The sequence below is a fragment of the Equus przewalskii genome, chromosome 2, assembly GCF_037783145.1.
Source record: "Equus przewalskii isolate Varuska chromosome 2, EquPr2, whole genome shotgun sequence".
Taxonomy (NCBI): Eukaryota; Metazoa; Chordata; class Mammalia; order Perissodactyla; family Equidae; genus Equus; species Equus przewalskii.
In genome coordinates, this window is record NC_091832.1 from 23,287,430 (window position 1) to 23,308,319 (window position 20,890).

Consider the following 20,890-nt stretch of genomic DNA (forward strand, 5'->3'; position numbering starts at 1 on the left):
ATCTTCCCAGTCACCCCCTTAGGGTTCTGATCTGAGACTCAATCTTCCTCTCTACCCCAAAGCCCTCCACCATCCTGGATAAATTCAGTGCCCGTGTGGACAGCCCATCCAACTCCTGGGGTCACAGTGCCTAGACCTCTGCCCCAAGGACACTCCTTGGCCATACTCTGGCACCTTGTCATAGGCTGGACACTTTCTGATACTTCCTGATCACGTTGTCTCACCCCTCCAGCTGTGCCATCTTTTATTCTCATTGTACTTTTGGATTAATTAAGGCAAGCTGCATAGTGTAGGGGTCCAGAGCAGGGGTCAGCAAGTTTTTTCTTAAAGGACCAGATAGTAAATAATTTAGGCTTGTGGGCCATACGGTCTCTTTCGCAACTACTCAGTGCTGCTGGTATAGCACTCAAGCAGCTGAAGACAAAACAGAAAGGAATGGGCTTGGCTGTGCCCAATTAAAGTCTACTTACAAAAACAGGCCACATCCCTGCCTGGGCAAGAGCACAGACTGTGGGATGAACTGGGTTCAGGGCTCATCTTTCCTATTTAACAATTGCGTGGCCTTGGGCACGTTATTTAATCTCTCGAAACCTCCCTTTCTTCATCTGTAAGATGAGGGTGGGGTAATAACTGCCTCACAGAAATGATGTAGAGATCAGTGAATCCACGCATCAAAGTCCTCGGCCCGGTGCCCGGCACAGCTCGAGCATTCTGTAACGTTCGGTGGTACTGAGATCAGTGCCGGGCTCTCCAGCGTTCTACTTTCTCCTACTCTATTCATCTCTTTTTGACCTTTTCTTCTTCTCTAATTATCCCAGGCCCCATTATCCACATCCTAGCTCCATTTCTTGCTTAATTTGTGAATTTGGCAAGTTATTATCTCTTGAAACCCATTTCTCCATCTATAAAATGATGGTCATAATAATTATGTTGCAGAAGGTTAAAGTTAAGAGATACTTTATACATACATATTATATGTGTGAGTATAATGCCCCGTGTGTACTCACCACTTTACAATACTCTAGAGATGACTGGTTTTGTTATTGTTACTGTAACCCAAGTTCACCCAGGCCTCATCAGCCTGTGGGTACAAATGAGGTCACATTACCAGTTAAAATTAAAAAGTTTCTGGCTCATGTCCCCCACTTGCAGAATGTAGGAGCTCAGCAACCTTTTCAAATGTCCCTTAATTAAATGTTTCTGGGATCTCTTGGGAATATCTCGCATGAGCTCACAAACAATACTGATTATAACAATAGCTAACTTCATGTCCACCAACTGCTGGCGCTGTCCTCAGCACTTGGAACACATCAACTCGTCGAAGTCCTCGTAACTATTGATTGTCTGCTCTTTGTCAGATACCGTTCTAGAAGATACTTTGGTGCACAAATTAGAGAATGTATAAATAGAATAGTTTTATTTGTAGTCTTCTTTCTCATGGGGCTGGCCTGGGAAATGCATATTCTGCCATCCTCTCTTCCTCCATGCACCTGCTATTCGATAAACCTCCTGCACCCAAACCCTTCTCCACATGCCGATATCAGAACTAACACAGTCACATATCGTGGAATTCTAACTGGAGGCATGATCAGCCTGGGACCCCCATCGCTCCGCCACCATCGTCCCCACTGCCATATCATCATCATCCTGCCTTTTATTATTCATCTCTCTAATCACACCCTCACTGGTATTCCTGCCCCTGGTCCTTCTATTGCATAAACCTTGCAAAACTGCATCTTTGTTTCAGCCATACCCAAGTGGCCGAGCGTGGCCAGAAAAAGTCACACATACATGGCACATGGAGCCACCACAAGTGATACCCTTTAACCCCAGCCAAGTCTTAGCAACCCTGCAGAGCTGCCTCTGACTTCTCCCACATGGAGTCCTCTACTTGCCGGAGATTCCAAAATTTCACCCCAAATGTCACCACTTTCAGATTTCTTACAAGATGACTTTATTTCATCGTCCTTGGATATAAGAAGCTCCTGAGTAGAAACTCCCTCAGCTTCTTCCCCGGTCACCTGGAACATCCAACCTGGCTGTGGCCGCCTCTCCCCGGGTCTTCTCCACTGAATTCATGTGCTGGAGCCCACTTCCAAGTCCTCTTTCCCAAAGAAGCCCTTTCCATTTTCAGCTGTTGGCCCAAGACCTTATGGAGAGGAATTCTCAGATCCAAAACATAGCCCAGGGAATGAGGTCCTTCCAGCTGCCACCTGAGCCAGCCCAGCAGCTGGAGGAAGGCCAATTACTTGGAAAAGAGGAGAGGGGAGAGCGGAGGCACAGCCCACCCATGCACCCTCCACCTCCTTCTTAGCATCTGTGGTACAAGTACCAAGATAAATGTGTCTGTCTGGAGTGAGAGGTGCCTGGCGAGACCTGGAGCTGCCTTCCTTCCTTCTCAGATTGCACACCCCATGATGTTAGTCACCCCCCATGCTAAGTGCCCAACCTCTGGTCAGAGAGCCCATTTGATGGGACCCCCCACCTTACCTGTGGTCTCCTTCTCCGTCTCCCAGGATCCCTGGATTCCTAGGATGAGTCTCCTCTGCTGCCAGATCCCACGGCCTTGACAATATTCCCTCAAGTTCAATATCTTTATAGGGGTGGCCTCCATCACTTGTTAATGTATGGCCTTAAACAAGTTTCTTAACTTCCCTGAGCATCGCTTCCTCATCTGTCAAAGAGAGACAGTGGTACCAGGTGAAGCAGTTGTTGTGAGGGTTGTTAAATAGACACAGCGCCTGACAGAGGACCCAGTGCCAGTAGGTAGTTGCTTTGATCTGCCCTCTTCCGTCCCTTGGCCTTTTTTCCTGTGTCGTGGATATTTCATTTGTTCTGCTCTTGTTTGGGAGGGAGAAGGTCTTGAACCCCTCTTCTTGGGGCTCCCCCATTAGAATGTTGGTACAGTTTCTTTTTTGTTTACTGAAGATATAGAGTGTGAATATGATGTTATGTACACATGTATGTAAGAGTGTGGAATATATAACATGAATACAGTCCTGAGTCGCTTAACAGGGATGTTCTGAGAGATGCATCATTAGGTGATTTTGTCGTTGGGCAAACATCACAGAGTGCACTTACACAAACCTAGATGGTATAGCCTACCACACACCTCGGCTATCTGGTACTAATCTTACAGGACCACCATCGTATATGCAGTCCATCATTGACTGAAATGTCATTACATGGTGCATAACTGTATTTGTGATGTGTGTCATGCGTGTCCTATATATTTCTTCATTCTATGGCAAAGAATTTAAATACTCTACACTCTTCAAATCCAGAGAACATCGCAGAATGAGATATAGCCCACTGAGGACTTGCACATTGCGGCAGGTCTGGATCCTTAGGAAGAGAAGAATTGGCCTCGTCTATCTAGAAGCCATCTTCTGTCCAAAGGCAGAATCCTGTCTTTTAGAGAGATCCAGGGTCCTGCTAGTGCTGAGGACCTGGGACCTGTGGCTTCCATGCTTTGGGAGGTGAGCGGAGGCATGTGGAGAAATGTTGCCATGTGGCTGAGCCCAGCGAAAACCACTCTCTGGGGTCAGCCCCTTTTCTGACATAAGGCAGATGGACCAGGAGCCTTTCCCCACATTCTGCCAACTTCCCAAGTGGGAACCAGAAATAGTTTGGCTGCATCTTAGTCAGGGATCACTTAGTTTCAAATTGAGAAACCCACTCAGACCAACTTAAGCAAAAAAGTGGGTAATTTATTATAAAAATGTGAAAAACAGAAGCTCACTCAAACCAACTTGAGACAAAAAAGAGACTTCATTATAAGAAAGCAACTGGGGTTGGCCTGATGGTGTAGTGGTTAAGTTGGCACACTCCGGTTCGGTGGCCCAGGGTTCATGGTTTCGGATCGGAGGTGTGGACCTATGCACTGCTCATCATGCCACGCTGTGGCAGTGTCCCACATGCAAAATAGAGGAAGACTAGCACTGGTGTTATCTCAGCAACAATCTTCCTCAAGCAAAAAGAGGAAGATTGGCACAGATGTTAGCTCAGGGACAATCTTTCTCAACAACAACAACAAAAAGAAAACAACTAACAGCCGAATTAATTTAAGCTAAGAAGGGTTCTACATTTTAACAGTACAGATAACAAAACTCACTCTAACTTAACAGCAAAAGGGAATATATTTTTAGACTACAAAAGCCCAAGGGCAAGAAGCATAAACTCCTAAAGGATTGAAATCAGGATGGGAGAGGTAGAGGTTGAGGTTACCTCCTCCATCTCCAGGACCACTCAGTCTCCTCCCCACCTGTTTCTAAGTAATTGCTACATTCTCCTCTCACTACAGATCAATTTTCATTGCTTCTCCATTCTCCTAGGACAAGTATGGCTGCCTCACTCTTCGCTTTGAATCGCTTCCCAGTTTGTGTCCCAATTCTAAATCCCAAAGGACCATCCGATTGACCAGGCTTAACTCAAGGGTCCACTGAGCAGTGTCATGGGATTAGGCTTTTTCATAAGAAGCAAGGGCAGATGAGGCATTTTTATTAATTTGTTCACTCAGTAATATTTACTGAGCACCCACTATGTACCAGACACTAATGTAGGGGCTGGCAACAGAGCAGGGGACAAAACAAAGTCCCAGCCTCCATGGAGCTCACGTCCTAGACTGATGGACAAGTCTGCTACCAGTGAGAGGTTGGAGGGCCGCCTAATTATAAGGCAGAGATGAATGGGTTTGTAGGTGCCTCTGTTCACTTGCTCCCGGAAGGTGGCTGTGGTATCTTGGCCATCTCTGGGCAGGCCTCCTCAGAGACGATTCTGAGTGCAGTCACGTCAATTATGGATTTCCGTTAGACCGTGTTCTGAGGCACTTCTCTTCTGAATTCAGCCTTCTGGGTAGCTTTACTCTTTGCTAAAGGGATACACAGGGAATGAGGAGGATCCTGTCTTTGGGATACAGTTATTAAAAATGAGGGGCCGGCCCGGTGGCACAGCGGTTAAATGCGCACATTCTGCTTCTCGGCTGCCCAGGGTTCACTGGTTCGGATCCTGGGTGCGGACATGGCACCGCTTGGCAAAAAGCCGTGCTGTGGTAGGCATCCCACGTATAAAGTAGAGGAAGATGGGCATGGATGTTAACTCAGGGCCAGTCTTCCTCAGCAAAAAAAAGGAGGATTAGCAGTAGTTAGCTCAGGGCTGATCTTCCTCAAAAAAAAAAAAAAAAAAAAATGAGTCCCAGGGAGGTTTATCGTCTTTTTACAGGCCAGAGAAATCAACAGAATGGGGGAGGGGAGACCTTGATTCTCATCTTCCAGCAGGTGTGGTGGCCTCCTTCTGGGCTGGGACATCTGTGTAGAGTGTAGAGACCATTCATTCATTCAATAAGTGTTTATTGAACTCCTACTTCATGCCACGCCCTGTACTTGAGGTGGAGGACACAGCAGTGAGCAAAATAGTCATGGTCCTGACCCTAAGGTAACGTACAGTTGAGTGAGGGAGACCGACAATAAATAAGTAGACAAACGAGAAGGAAGAAGTTAGGAAAGAACAAGCTACCGTGAGAAGGAGAAATGAGAGGCCCACTGAAGAGTGGGAGCTGGTGAAAGTGAAGGCCTCGCAGGGCAGGTGACATTTAAACAGAGAGCTAAAGTTTGAGAAGAAGCCTGCTGTGTGAGAGCAGAGGTGGGGCAGGATTTCAGACAGAAGGAAGAGCAGTTTGCAACATGTGTTAGAGAGTCTAAAATAACTCAGGAGTGGCCAAGGTGAATCAACTGCTCCCAGAAGGTACTAAAAAGTACCTATTTTCTCTTTCAAGCCCTTGGAAGTGACACTGTGGACCAAGGAGTTACAACCAGATTTCCACACCTGCTCCCACCATCACCGCTACCACCACCCGCCGCTGCCATGGGTCTTCTTCTTTAAGTTCAAAATAGAAACGTCTTCATTTTTTGCCAATTTTAAAAGTAACACGTGTTTACTGGAAAAATTCAAACAATACAGCAGCATATAAGACGTACTCTAAAAACTTAACGTCCCCCCATATACCATCCCCTGAAGTACCATTATTAATGGTCTATTATCTCACTCCAGATGTTTTATATAAATATAAATTAATGTAAATTATGTACCAGGGGTTGACAAACTTCTGCAAAGGACCAGATAGTAAATATTTTAGGCTCAGCGAACCGGATGGTCTCTGTGGCATCTTCTCAACTCTGCTGTTGTCATGGTAAAACAGCCGTAGACAATATGTAAACAAATGGGTGTGGCTATGTTCCAATAAAACTTTATTTACAAAAACAGGAGCCAGCCTGTGGACTGTAGTTTGCCGATCTCTGTTTTATGTGGATGGGGATCACACCTATGTACTAATCCATAATATGGGTTGCAGGTTTTGGGGAGATTTTTTTGCTCTGTTTCATTTTTTGCCCAACAGATCTTAAGCATCTTTCTCAGTATTCAAAGACTTCTGCTGTTCTTTTTAAAGGATGATTTTATTTCAGCGGATGGTTCTAATCCAACCTTGTTTAACCAGTTCCTTACTGGTTGGGTGTTTGGGTTGTTGTTTTCAGTTTTTTGTTATTACACTGTTTGGAAATGGAACTGATCTATTAGGACAAAAAGAAGCTGGTTCATTTAATTATCCCATTTTGGAAGGCTTGAGTTTCTTTTATTATTATCATCATCATCATGTTTTAGTCATTTAGTTTTATCATTCACAGCTGAGCTCCAGTTTGGCTGACGGCAGACCCGATTTTGGTCTTAATTCTACCTCTTAATAGTTGAATGGTTTGGAAAACTCATTTAGTTTCTCTGATCACCGCATTCCTCATCTCTAACCTGAGGAGGAGCGTACCTGGCCCTGCCTGCTGAAGAGGCTATTGTCAGACGCAAATGAGATAACAGATGGGAAAGTGCTTTGAAAATTATAAAGCGAAATTCCTGCGTAAGGTTCTATCATCGTTATCATTATCATTATCCTTGTCATTATTATTAATGTGATAATGCTTCAAATGATGAGCTCTTGCTCTGACATTTGGGTAATGATAGAATAGGGTCTGTAGTTGGAATCACTGATGTAGTTGTTGATTTTCCAAGCCCAGAGATATTCGGCCAATCAATTTAGTACCCATTTATTAAACTTCTATTATGTGCCAACTCAGGCCAGACCCAGTGCCAAGTTCTGTGCTAGTTTCCGGGGTTATGAGAAGAATAGGTGATGAGTCCCTGTCCTCTAGGAGATCAGAACCCACTGGAAATAAATACACTTACCCAACCTACCAAGATAATGTCACACATACTATAATCAAGAAAAGAAAAGCAGATTCTGCCAGAGAGAAGGCAAAGCTCAGGAAACTTGCTCAAGAGAGGATGGCATTGAAAAGTAAAGGAGTTTGCCACACAGAGAAGGGAGGAAAGAACATTCTGACATACTGTAAAGTTCTGGGGCAGTCATCTCCATCTGGGTTCCAGTGCAGTGCGACAGTTCCCCAAAAGCACAGTTGCTTATATGAGGTAGAAGTTTATTCTCCTTCCTGTAAAAGAAATCTGGAGATTGTCATCCAGGGCTGACGAGGTGGCTCCACCTAGGCTCCTTTTGTCTTTCTGCTCTATCATGCTAGTACATGGCTCCCATTCTCAAGGTGATCTCAGGATCCAAGATGGCGACTGGAGATCCAGCCATCACATCTGAGTTTCAGACTGTAGGAAGGAGGAAGGAAGGAAAGAAGGAAGGGCCAACAAGCATTCTCCAAGCTGAATCACCTTCCCTTAAGCAGCCTTTCTAGAAGCTCCACATTTACCTATTTAAAAAATATTTATTGAGTGCCTACCATGTGCCAGGCACCGAACTACAGCAGTGAGCAAAACTGGAAAATTCCCTCCTGGAACCTACGTTCTAGTGGAAAGAGATAGAAAAAATTAAGGTAAATATATAGTACATGAGATAATATTGATCCCAGTGCAGAGAAATAAAGCAGAGTAGGGTGATGGAAGTGTTGGGGAGAGGAATATTGAAACTTTAAAGAGCTGATCAAGGATCTGTCACTAAGAAGGAGATATTGAGTTAAGTCCTGAAAGAGGTGAGAGAGGGGGCCATGTGAACAGAGGAACGTTCCTTGCACAGACGCCAAGTGGTTGGAGCAAAGTTAGCAAAGGGATGATGGGAGTTGAGGTTGTAGAGGGGAGGATTCGGGAAAGAATGTTCAGGGCCTTGTAAGCCTATAAGGATTGTGGCTTTTACTCTGAGTGACACAGGAGGTTGTCATCTGACCAGCCCAAGTTTACATCTCTTTGGCCATATCTAGCTACCCAGGTGACTGGAAAATGTAGATATCAGCTGATTCCTTGATATTCTGGATAAAATCTGGGTTCCATTATTTAAGAAAGAAGGGGGGAAATGGATGTTGGGCACCCCAGCTAGTTATGCCTCTTATGAACTATGTCAACTCGTTCCAAGTTGCTTAATTTCTCTGAAATAAAGATTTCAAATAAATATTTGACCCACTTTGAATTTATGAGAAGCACAGATGAAATATGCAACATGGTGACAGTTCCCTGTATCTCTGTGATCCACATATAGGCCACTCAATGGCCAGTTATATTCTGGAGGCTACTGGGCTCAGGGAAAGGACAAATTTGATGAGAGGGTCAAGGCAGCACATCACAGGGCACATGAGAAAACCACTGAGGGGTCCTCTGCTAGATGAGGGAGAATTTTCTGGGTCCCAGTCCCACTTGAGCTTAAATTTAGTAGTATATCCAGGACTGCTCCACGCTTAGCTATGGACAAAGACAAAGAGCAGGGCCATCATAAGGGCTCCCGTGCAAGGCTGGCTAGACTTGGCAGTATCATAGACTCTTACAGTGCCATCCCACCGGTCAATGGGGTGATTGGCAGCTGAATGACACCCTCAAGCAGCGGCTGCCTTTTGTATAGATAGCCTAAAAGGTACCCCGGTGACAAGGACAGCCCTCAGCAAAACTCCTCCTGAGCCATTCATCTCTGAACTCTGATCCCTTCTGTTCTGGCTCTTTCCTCCTTACATCTGCTTTGTGAATTTCTGAGTCCTTCTACAAGGGCTGTCAGCACCTTTCTGTGAGCCCCGGTCTCTAGACCTCACTACTGTATTCCCATAGCATAGCCTCCAGGACTCCGACGGAACCTGATACTCAATTGCATTTCCCTATACTGCCCCTCCTCAGCTGTGTCCTGACACTGCCCAGGTCTGATGACAGGCCTCTTGACCATCAGTGGTCTTAGAACAGAAGGATGAGAAAAGACAGCAGTGCATGGAAGTGAGTGTTGGCTCGCAAGAGCTGCTCAGCATTTCCAGCTGATAGTGAGAAAGGCTGTGGAGTGCTCTTCTCCAGAGATTCAGGGCCATGACTGGTACTCTCAATTGCTCAGGAAGCATCAAGTTCACTCTTATCCGGTGCAGAGGGACAGAGTGGATGCCTGATAAATACATCCATGGTATACCTGAGAGGGAAGACAGAAGCATCCAGAGTCAAATGGAAAAGTACTACTGTTTTCATAAACTAGCAAGCACCGAATACCCGATGCAAAGCCCTGGAAAACTGTGTTGGAGACCCGGACTTAGCCCAGAGGTTGAAGTGGGGTTTCCTACTTCCTTCCTAAGCCTAAGTATTGGTGCCCATGCACTCAGAACACCTGCAAGGCATAGATATGACAGCCTGCAAAGCTTCCCCTACCCAACCGGTAGCACAGTTGTAGGCAAAAGAAAGAGAAGAAGAGAAAGCAGTCTCCAAAAGTGGGTGCTGCTTCCCACACAGAGGCAGAAAGCCAAGGAGGCCTGCCGTGCTGAGTGTGGGCAGTCAAAGATGAGCGAAGGGGTGGACTGTGCCCCAGCACTGACCTGTGCCACAGTGACCCTGTCCACAACTCAGATCTGCTCCAGGGACCACCAGCTCCCACCAGTCAGAGCAGCTCGTGCCTCCCCCAGGAGAGTGAGTTAAGGGATAAGAGAGGATCTCAGAGCTTCAGCTGCGACTCCCTCCTTTGTGAGTCAAGGCAGGAATGTGGGGAGAGGAGGGAGAAATTTCACTCTCCAAAATGCCTTCCAGCCCTAGATTTCTAACCAAATTTAGAGAAGTTTCCAGACCTGAAGGGAATAGGACCAGCAATCCCAAATCCCATGTGCTCTGTGGCTAATTAGAGTCAGGGCTTCCTCATGGAATTAAGCCACTAATGAGCACTCTGTTTATGTATGTGTGTGTCTGTTTATTTTTCCTTTTTCCAGAAAACCCCCGGGAGTCATGTTTCGATCCTGGTTCCATCAAGAATGGCACGAGAGTGGGGTCCGACCTGAAGCTGGGCTCCTCCATCACCTACTACTGCCATGGGGGCTATGAGGTTGAGGGCTCCTCGACCCTGAGCTGCATCCTGGGGCCCGACGGGAAGCCCGTGTGGAACAATCCCCGGCCCGTGTGCACAGGTGGTGGAGCTCAGGGGTGGGGAGGTAGTCGGAGGGAGTGAGGGCGTGTCCAAGTCAGAAGGGGCTGTCAGCGAGGGAAAGGGGGAGGCGGGACATGGTCCTCAAAGGGGGGCCCCTTGAGTTCACTCAGTCCCTGTCAGTGTGTCATCTCTCTCAGATCACACAGTATCCCCACCCCCACTCAGATAGATGTCCTCAAAGGTGGCCCCAGACATGCCAGCAGCTCACACCAGGGACAAAGGTGTTTAAAGGTGACCCTAGGCTTGCTCCTGGGCCTAGGGAAAGTCATCGAGGGGTCACATGTAAAACTAAGGCCAGTGAGCTGGACTCCAGGGGCTTCTGGGTTAGCTGTGGGGTTCTGACGAGAGGGATAGGATGGAGTGTTGGAACTTCAAGAGCATGGCGGCCACCTAAGTTGGAAAGCAAGGAGGCCCCTTCGCCCAGGTGAGAGAAGCTGGCTCTGAGGTCCACCCCTTGTGGACCTCATGAATGGGAACAGAAGATGGCTGGGTTGCATGGGCTGGCCGCTCCCAGCGGGGCCACTCTGGGGAAGCTTCAGCTCCCTTCTCATACAGGACACTAACTGTGTGGATGCAGACATCAACCCATAGGGCAGCAGATCATTTCTAGGTCCCACCTTACTGTAAGCAGAAGAGGTTCCCAAAGTGCTCCCCAAGGCTGTCCCTCCCAGAATCAATGCCAGTGTTAATGGTTAGAGGATAAGGACTAACAGGTGCCCAGCATCAGGGTCCTCAGGCCACATGCCAGGCCAGGGATGGATGGCCTTGGGAAGGGCAGGTCATTGTCCTCAGAACTCCCATCCTCCACATTAGTGGCTGCACATCCGGGGCAGCCCCATCAGGGCCGGAAGCTCAGACTGGGAGTGAGCAGAATGGAAGATGGAGAGCTGATGAGGGGCCCACAGGGTCACCTGGCCCTCTATCCCATTTGTCTTTCAGCCCCCTGTGGGGGACAGTATGTGAGTTCCGATGGAGTGGTCTTGTCCCCCAACTACCCACAGAACTACACCAGTGGACAGATCTGCCTGTATTTTGTCACCGTGCCCAAGGACTATGGTATGGGTTTTTTTGTATGTTTGTCTACATGTTTTCTGACTCCTTCCCACTCCTCCGGCTCTTCCCAATTATATCCCAGTTCCACTCCCAATTGTATCCACTCCCATTGTGGAAACCAGCAGAACAGTCTCCATACAGGACAACTGAGTGTGGAGGCCACGCAGTGGGCTGTAGAATACACTCCTGACACATTAGGGGCCTAGGGTGCTGGTGAGGTAGCTGGAGCCAAGGGGTTGGGGCTGGTGGGAAACTATCCAGGATAGAGGCAAGGCAGGGTGCACCGGGGCTACCCAGCACGCCCAAGTCTGAATAGATGTGCTGCAGGTTCAGGCCAACTGGGAACCCAGGGGAGGGTGGCCAAAGGGCAGGAAGAAGGGAAGGAGAGGGATGGAACTGGGCTTGAAAGTACAGGTGAGGGAGTTGGGAGCCACATCATTCCGCTATTCCCTCTGAGACCGGGAGCCTGGTCCAGCAGCTGTAGATAGGACGAGCAAAAAAAAAGTGAGGAGCAGGCCAGTGCCCTGAGAAGGCAGAGAAACCTCCAGATTCCAAGAGATTCTGGCAAAAAGAAGCCAGGCTTGTCACCTGGTTGGCAGTGGCACAGTTAAGAGTCCTTTCATTCGTGGAGGACTCAGGAAGTTCCAAGGGGCAGCCAGGTTGGGTGTACCAGGGCAATCAGGTGACCAGCCTGGCTGGTTTCTCTTTGTAGGAGGAGTAACAGCTGTTTCTAAACACTGTTGGTGTTGCGTGGGGCAAAAGACAGTGATGCATCCTGACCACCTGGGAGAGGGATGAGGCACCCTGCAGAGAGCTGTCTGCTTATTCCCAAGAGAGAGGATGGAATGAACACAGATGTCATTCACCAAACATTTATTAAGCACCTGTTAGGGACCACGCACTCTGCTGGGTACTGGGGCTGCAGAAATGAAAGAAGAGTTTCCTGCCCTCTGTGAACCCCCAGCCTCATCTTCACCCACAGCTCCAGCCATCATGCACCACCCCCACCCCAGCACCTGCACGCCTATGTGTGTATGAACACACTCCCCAACATACTTATGTGCCAGGAGCTTTTGACCTGCAGGATCACAGATAGAAAAGTCCTGAAAGGTTGTCCAGCCCAATCTGCCACCCAGAGCAGAATCTTTGATAGGTGGGCACGCAGATTGTGCTTGAATTCCTCCAGTAATAAAGAGCTCACACCTTTGCAAGCAGCCACCCCCAAGGCTGGTCACTTTCACTGAGCCGAAACCTGCATGTGGAGAGCTGGTTCCAGGAAGGGTGGTGATGTGTCCTGAGCATCTTCTCTTTGCCAGTGATGCTGAGCCTGGGGACTAGGGAAAGATTTTTGCCTCTAGGTCTGAAATACTTGTCCCCCAGCTTGGATCTCAGCTCTAAGATCCTCTTCTCATAAATCTTTCTTTGATCTTCTATCTAAAGTGGCCACCCTTGCCCTATCATGTTTTCCTATAACCCCTAGAACTTAACATCTAAAATTATCTTGTTCATCTATTTGCTTAAGTGTTTTTTCCCTTTTTGACCATCTCTTCCCATTAGCATGCACACTCTGTGAAAGCAGGAACCTTGCCTGTCCTGTTCACCTCTGTAGGGGAGAGCATGGAGGTACCTCTGCCCCCTACCCTGGCTCAGTACCCATTTTCAGGGTACAATGTGCTCTTCCTCCTGCTCCTCCCCCTCCTCTCCTCTGTGCACCAGTTGAGAGCTAAGAATCTCTTACTCCGTTCACTACTATAATCATCACTGCAAACGCTTTTCTCTCAGGCAGTCAACTCCGTGGCCTGAGTTCCTTTCTGCCCCAACACACAACACACACGCACACACCCACACACATCCAACTTCCTACATGCTCAAGGCCTAAGCCAAAGCAGTATGTCTACCCTGGTTCTTGCTTTCAGATTCACCCGGCCAACTGGTAGACCAGTGCAGGCAGAATGAACTAGGGCCTGACAGATAGCTGAATTGGAGCTGTGCCCACCATGGCCCGGCAGTATCAGTGACCCCAGCCCCTCCAGCAGTGACTGGCAGAGAGGGGACAGCTGAGGAAATCCCTTGTGGTTCATAGCTGTTGGCATGAATAGCCATCAAGTGGTGGGGCTCTTGGGCCTTATCTCACAGGTGACTCATCAAGGCCGTGGTCCACCAGCTTTTCAGCCCCCTTCCCTAAGCTAGCTGAGTGGCCTTGGGAAGCTCTCTTAACTTCTGAGCTTCAGTTTCTTTGTCTATAAAATATGGATATCTGGAAGAGTGATGGTTGAACAAGATGACGGACATGGCAAGCATGGTACCCGGCACAGAGTAGGTGCTTAATAAATGTCATGTTACCCCTTCCCTCTGGGCTTAGCAGAGGGAGATGAGGTGTCCATTCCATAGACAGTTGCTGCTTCCGTAGGAGAGGCTGCTACTCACCACCTTCATTCCTCTTCACTGTGGGGGATCTTGTATCCAGGGGCTGCCCTCATTGGCTGGACCTCTGAAGAAAAAGGAGAATACAAGGTCCTGAGATCACACGGAAAATGGGAGATGTTACTGAAAGCTCTTTCATGTCCTTGAGTAGCTGCTGCAGGAAAGGAATAAGATTAGCTCAGTGCCACCTTCACCAGCCTGACCCTTGAGTGCAGTCCTCAATGTCATCTTGACCCATATGGGAAAATGCCAGATGGCCTTTCCCAGCTCCCAGCAACCCTGTGCCTGATGTCTGGCCAATGTGCTAATCAGCCAGTAGAAAGGCTTAGCCAGCAGTTAGCCCCATGAACCAACACCTTCCTTTGAGGCTCCTCCTGGCCAGGGGACCCCAGGCCTCCAGTCCTTGCCCCCAACATGGCAGCCAAGTCTTTCACGCTGAGATCTCCACGCCATGTCTCCTCCACAGTGGTGTTTGGACAGTTCGCCTTCTTCCATACGGCCCTCAACGACGTGGTGGAGGTGCATGATGGCCACAGCCAGCACTCTCGGCTCCTCAGCTCCCTCTCGGGCTCCCACACAGGTACACAGGGCCGGGCCAGCGTTGGGGTTGGTGGTGGGCTGGGGCATCACAGCCCAGCTGAAAGGAAAGAGGCCCTATAAACATGGCTACAGGTGGAACCACAAAGCTTGGTGTTTCTCATGCACTGGTGCTGTCTCTACGACAGTCAGCTCCTGATAACCCATATGTAGAAGGGGGCTTCAGAAGATACTCTCCCACACCCCACGCTGTGTCTACGCCACCTCCACGTGGTGTAGCATTCCCCTGTTGGCTTGTATTTAGACCCAACGTGTTTTTCCAATTATAAACATACTGTATTTTCATTGTAGAAACTTAGAGGCAAAAAAAAATAATTGCGTAGAGAATTAAAATAAAAACCACCCAGAAAGAACTGCCGAAAAGATGAAGTGTATTTCCTTCCAGGCTTTATATCTACTTAGACTTAATCTTTTACATATTTTATTGAACAAAACAATGTACATATTTTTATTGAAATATTCATTGGGAGCATTTCTCTGCCATTATTTTCTTCTATAATAGGATTTTTAAATGCTGCATAATGGTCTTTCACATAGTCACTTTAAATTTATGTAGTGAATTCTCTATTATTGAACACTTAGATTGTTTCTCATTTTTTACTCTTGCGAACAATAATTCAATGTATTATACATATGTCTTTATACACATCTCTATGACTTTAGAATATCTAGAAGTAGGATTGCCAAGTTGAAGGATACATGAGATCCTTAGGGCTTTCCATACAGATTGTCAAATATCCCTCTAGAAAGTTCTTCCACTTTGCTCACCCACCAGTGAATAAGAGGGCGCATGTTATTCTCACAAAAACTAGGCAATTAAAAAAACAAAAGCTTCATCAGTTTGAAAAGTGAAAATGGTATCTCATTTTTTAATTTGCCTTTTTTTTTATTACTAGTTAGGTTAACTCTTTTATAATGCAGTTATTGGCCCATGCATTTTTTATTTGTGTTGATTTTTCTATTAACACTTACTCCCTTATTTATTTAGTAGAACTCCATATTATTATAAGCTATATATATTATATGCTATAAAAACTTCTTGTCTATATTATATGCTATAAAAAGCCTTCGCCTACAGTTTATCATTTACCTTTTAAATTTCTTCAGGGTGTATTTTAATGTCAGAAAATTTGAATTTCCCATGATATCAAATCTATCAATGTTTTCTTGTCTAGTTTTCTCGCTTACTTTTATGCTGATGGAATAAATAGCCCTCTGGGTTTTCTTTTGCTTCTTTTTAGTTTCATTGTTTTCCTTTAATACTTTTGGAATTTATTTTGATTTATTATTTGATACAGAGAATCTAACCATATTCTTTCAAATTTAGTTACCAGTTGTCCTAACAGAATTTTCAAAATTCCAGATTTACACATGTGAAATTTTTACGAAGTTAAGGGTATGTTTCTAGACTTTTTATCTAGTTCCTCTAAGTGCATATTCTTGCAACAGTGTCAAACAGCTTTAATTAGCATAACATTATAGTAATGTTTCATATAATAATTTTAAATGTATGGTATGATTAGTCCCCAAAGTCATTCTTTGTTTCGAATTTTTTATTGGTTATTCTTGCTTACTTTTGCCTCCAAATACATTTTAGAAATATGTATGTTATCAAGTTTAAAAAAATTGCCTTCGAATTTTCATTAGAACTCCATTAAACTTGTAGATTAATTGGGGGAGAACTCACCTCTTTATCGTTGGAACTCCCCTTCCCATTCGAGAACATGGTATGGCTCTTTATTTATTTATCTTTTGTAACCGTTGGGTGGATGCTATCATTTCCATTTAGGCAGTATTCATTTTTTGTTAACTTTATTCCTAGATATTTCATGGCAATTTTTGTTGTTGCTTTTGTTGCTGCTGTAAATGGGTCTCCGGGTCCCCTCATCACAGATTCTAACCAGTCTTTGCTAGTTTACTACAAGACTGGTGTTTGGCGTATATTCATTTTGTAAAGCCATTGAACCCTCCTTAATAAATGCTAACACTGCCAGCTGATTCTTGTGGGTCCTTTAGGCAAGAAGCAATATCATCTGCAGATAAATTTGTCTCATTATTTTATCTCTTCGTTTTCAGTGGTTTTTAAAATTTTCTCCCATGGTCTGTTCAGGTACATTGCTTTATTATCAATGCTGATGTTTTGTATTTTAGTAAAAAATCCATTTTGTAATATTTTACATTTAGCAACATAGCTCATATAATATGCTATGATGATATTTAATCTCCTTTCTCTATTGGTTGTACCCTCTGCCTGTACAATGCTGAATGCTGTGTATAGCTCCCGTTTTTACTCAGCTAGACCAGATGTTTTGTGTTGTTTTTTGTTTTGGTTTGGTTTTTATTGCTTTTACTTATCAATTCTTCTATGAAGCTTGCTACTTTTTTCTAACCAATTAACCTCTGTCTTTATTTCATAATGTCTCTTCCCCTTTGTATCTTCAGGTTATTTTGTTCTTCTTGTTCTAACTTCTTCTTTTTTTTTTGAGTGATTTTTATTATTATTATTATTATCATCATCATCCTTTTTTTGCAGTAACATTAGTTTATAACGTTATATAAATTTCGGGTGTACATCATTATATTTCTATTTCTGTGTAGATTACATCACGTTCACTGTCCAAAGACTAATTACAATCTATCACCATACACATGTGCCTAACCATCCCTTTCACCCTCTTTCCTCTCCCTTCCCCTCTGGTAACCACCAGTCCAATCTCCGTCTCTACGTGTTTGTTTGTTGTTGTTTTTATCTTCTATTTATGAGTGAGATCATACGGTATTTGACTTTCTCCCTCTGACTTATTTCACTTAGCATAATACCCTCAAGGTCCATCCATCTTGTCACAAATGGCCAGATTTCATCCTTTTTATAGCTGAGTAGTATTCCATTGTGTATATATACCACATCTTCTATATCCATTTGTCCCTTGTTGGGCACCTGGGTCTCATCCAAGTCTTTGCTATTGTGAACAATGCTGCAATGAACATAGTGGTGCATAAATCTTTATGCATTCATGTTTTCATGTTCTTTGAATAAATGCCCAGCAGTGGAATAGCTGGATCATTTGGTAGTTCTAGTCTTAATTTTTTGAGCAATCTCCATAACTGTTTTCCTTAGTGACTGCACCAGTTTGCACTCCCACCAGCAGTGTACGAGGGTTCCCTTCTCTCCACATCCTCTCCAACATTTATTGTTTCCTGTCTTGTTAGTTATAGCCATTCTGACAGACGTAAGGTGATATCTCATTGTAGTTTTGATTTGCATTTCCCTGATAATTAGTGATGTTGAACATCTTTTCATGTGCCTGTTGGCCATCTGTATGTCTTCTTTTGAGAAATGTCTGTTCAGATCTTTTGCCCATTTTTTAATTGGGTTATTAGTTTTTTTGTTGTTGAGATGTATGAGTTCTTTGTATATTTTGGATATTAACCCCTTATCAGATATATGGTTTGCAAATATCTTCTCCCAATTGTTAGGTTGTCTTTTAGTTTTGTTGATGGTTTCCTTTGCTGTGCAGAAGCTTTTTAGTTTAATGTAGTCCCATTTGTTCATTTTTTCTATTGTTTCCCTTGCCCGGTCAGAGATGGTACTTGAAAATATGCTGCTAAGACTGATGTTGAACAGCCTACCACCTATGTTTTCTTCTAGATTTGTCATGGTTTCAGGTCTTACATTCAAATCTTTAATCCGTTTTGTGTTAATCTTTGTGTATGGTGTAAGATACTGATCTACTTTCATTCTTTTGCATGTGACTGTCCAGTTTTCCCAACACCGTTTATTGAAGAGACTTTCCCCTCTCCTTTGCTTGTTCTTGGCTCCCTTGAGGAAAATTAGCTGTCCATAAATATGTGGGTTTATTTCTTGGCTCTCAATTCTGTTCCATGGATCTATGTGTCTGTTTTTGTGCCAGTACATGCTGTTTTGATTATTGTAGCTTTTTAGTATATTTTGAAATCAGGGAGTGTGATACCTCCAGCTTTGTTCTTTGTTCTCAGGATTTCTTTGGCTATTTGGGGTCTTTTGTTGTGCCATATAAATTTTAGGATTCATTGTTCTATTTCTGCAAAAAATGTTGTTGGAACTTTGATAAGGTTTGCACTGAGTCTACAGATTGCTTTAGGAAATATGGACATTTTAACTATGTTAATTCTTCCAATACAAGAGCACGGAATATCTTTCCATTTCTTTGTATCTCCTTCGATTTCTTTCAACAATGTTTTATAGTTTTCGGCATACAGGTCTTCACCTCTTTAGTTAAGTTTATTCCTAGGTATTTTATTCTTTTTGTTGCAATTGTAAATGGGATCATATTCTTAATTTCTCTTTCTGCTACTTCATTGTTAGTGAATAGAAATGCAAATGATTGTTGTATGTTATGTTTGTATCTTGCAACTTTTCCATACTCATTTATCATTTCAAGAAGTTTTTTCGTGAATTCTTTAGGGTTTATATATATAAAATCATGTCATCTGCAAATAGTGACAGTTTCACTTCTTCCTTTCCACTTTGGGTCCCTTTTATTTCTTTTTCTTGCCTGATTGCTCTGGCTAGGACTTCCAATCCTACGTTAAATAAGAGTGGGGAAAGTGGGCATCCTTGTCTGGTTCCTATTCTTAGAGGGATAGCTTTCAATTTTTCTCCATTGAGAATATTAGCTGTGGGTTTGTCATATATGGCCTTTATTATGTTGAAGTACTTTCCTTCTATACCCATTTTATTCAGAGTTTTTATCATAAATGGATGCTGTATCTTGTCAAATGCATTCTCTGCATCTATTGAGATGATCATGTGGTTTTTATTCTTCATTTTGTTAACGTGGTGTATCACATCTATTGATTGGCAGATGTTGAACCATCCCTGCAACCTTGGAATAAATCTCACTTGATTATAGTGTAAGATCTTTTAATGTATTGTTGTATTCAATTTGCTAGTATTTTATAGAGGATGTATGCATCGATGTTCTTGACATTTTAATTATAATGTGTCCTGGTGTGGGCCTCTTTGGGCTTATCTTGTTTGGTGCTCTCTGTGCTTCTTGTACCTGGATGTCTGTTTCCTTCCTTATGTTAGGAAAGTTTTCAGCTACTATTTCTTCAAATAGATTCTCTGCCCCTTTGTCTCTCTCCTCTCCTTCTGGGACACCTATAATACAGATGTTAGTGCACTTGCTGTTGTCCTAGAAGTCCCTTAGACTGTCCTTGTTCTTTTTAATTATTCTTTATTTTATCTGTTCATCCTGGGTGATTTCCTCTAGTCTTTCTTTTGTATCATCTACTCTGCCATTGAGTCCCTCTAGTGAATTTTTCATTTCCAGTGTTGTATTCTTCAGTTCTGATTGGTTCTTTTTTATATTTTCTGATTCTTTGTTGAAGTTCTCATTGAGTTCATCCATTCTTCTCCCAAGATCAGTGAGCATCCTTATGACTCTTAGTTTGAACTTTTTCTCAGGTAGATTGTTTATCTCTTTTTTGTTTAGTTCTTTTCCTGGGGTTTTGTCCTGTTCCCTTGCTTTGAATGTATTCCTTTGTCTCCTCATTTTGCCTCTTCCTCTGTGCTTATATCTATGTATTAAGTCAGTCAGATACATCTCCCAATCTTGGAGAGGTGGCCTTATGTAAGAGATACCTTATGAAGCCCAGCAGTGTGCTTCCCTCTCGTGACCAGTTCCAAGTGTTCCAGGAGTATCTGCTGTGTGGGTTACATGTGTCCTTCTGTTGTGGCAGGACTGCTCTTGCTACAGGTGCCCAGGGAGGCCAGGTTGTCCCGCTGGCCAGCAGATTGTAATGCTCAGCTGTGTGTGGCTGCTATGGACCCTTCAGACACTTTATTAGGGATGGGAAGCCCCAGCACAGTTGGCTGCAAGATCTAATAGCACATTCCTTTTGCAGTTTTTCGGTTAAGTGAGTAGGCCCCAGCCTGGCTGGTTGCTAGTCTCAGGGGCTTACAATTGCTGTAGGTCTCAGGCCTGCAAAGCTGTTGTCAGCTCTCTCAGGATTGCAGCTGAGTGGGACCAGCCCCAGGCATGGGAGCACCCAATTGTTTCAGGCTTTGAAAGGTGGGGCCAATCCCCTATGTTCCTGTTTGAGAAGCACAAGTCTGCTACAGCTGACAAGCCCCACTGCCCACAGGGCCATACACCCTTCAACATAGTCTTGCCCCATGCATGCACCCTGATGCCCTGAAGCAGACCCAGTTGCCCAACTGCAGAGACTCCACACATTCCACCAATGCAGACCCACCCCTCATGCACACCCTGCCACACAGAGGCAGACCCACTTCCCAGCTGCAGAGTTTCCAGGCACCATGCCTATGCAGGCCCACAAGCTGCCTGAGGTCTTGCTGTTGGGTGGAGCTAGTCCCTAGAGCAGGCTGCCTGCCTT

The 20,890-nt window shown here is 44.7% G+C and overlaps 1 protein-coding gene across 4 annotated transcripts in view; it reads left to right on the top strand.

Annotated features, from left to right (window-relative positions):
- CSMD2 (CUB and Sushi multiple domains 2) overlaps positions 1–20,890 on the top strand; it is a 592,849-nt gene that overhangs the window by 458,223 nt on the left and 113,736 nt on the right. For all 4 annotated transcript variants that reach the window (XM_070594988.1, XM_070594992.1, XM_070595001.1 and 1 more), the window contains 3 exons: positions 10,221–10,415; positions 11,375–11,491; positions 14,379–14,492. In XM_070594988.1, coding sequence (XP_070451089.1) covers positions 10,221–10,415; positions 11,375–11,491; positions 14,379–14,492 — 426 coding nt within the window. The remainder of the gene's footprint in view (positions 1–10,220; positions 10,416–11,374; positions 11,492–14,378; positions 14,493–20,890) is intronic.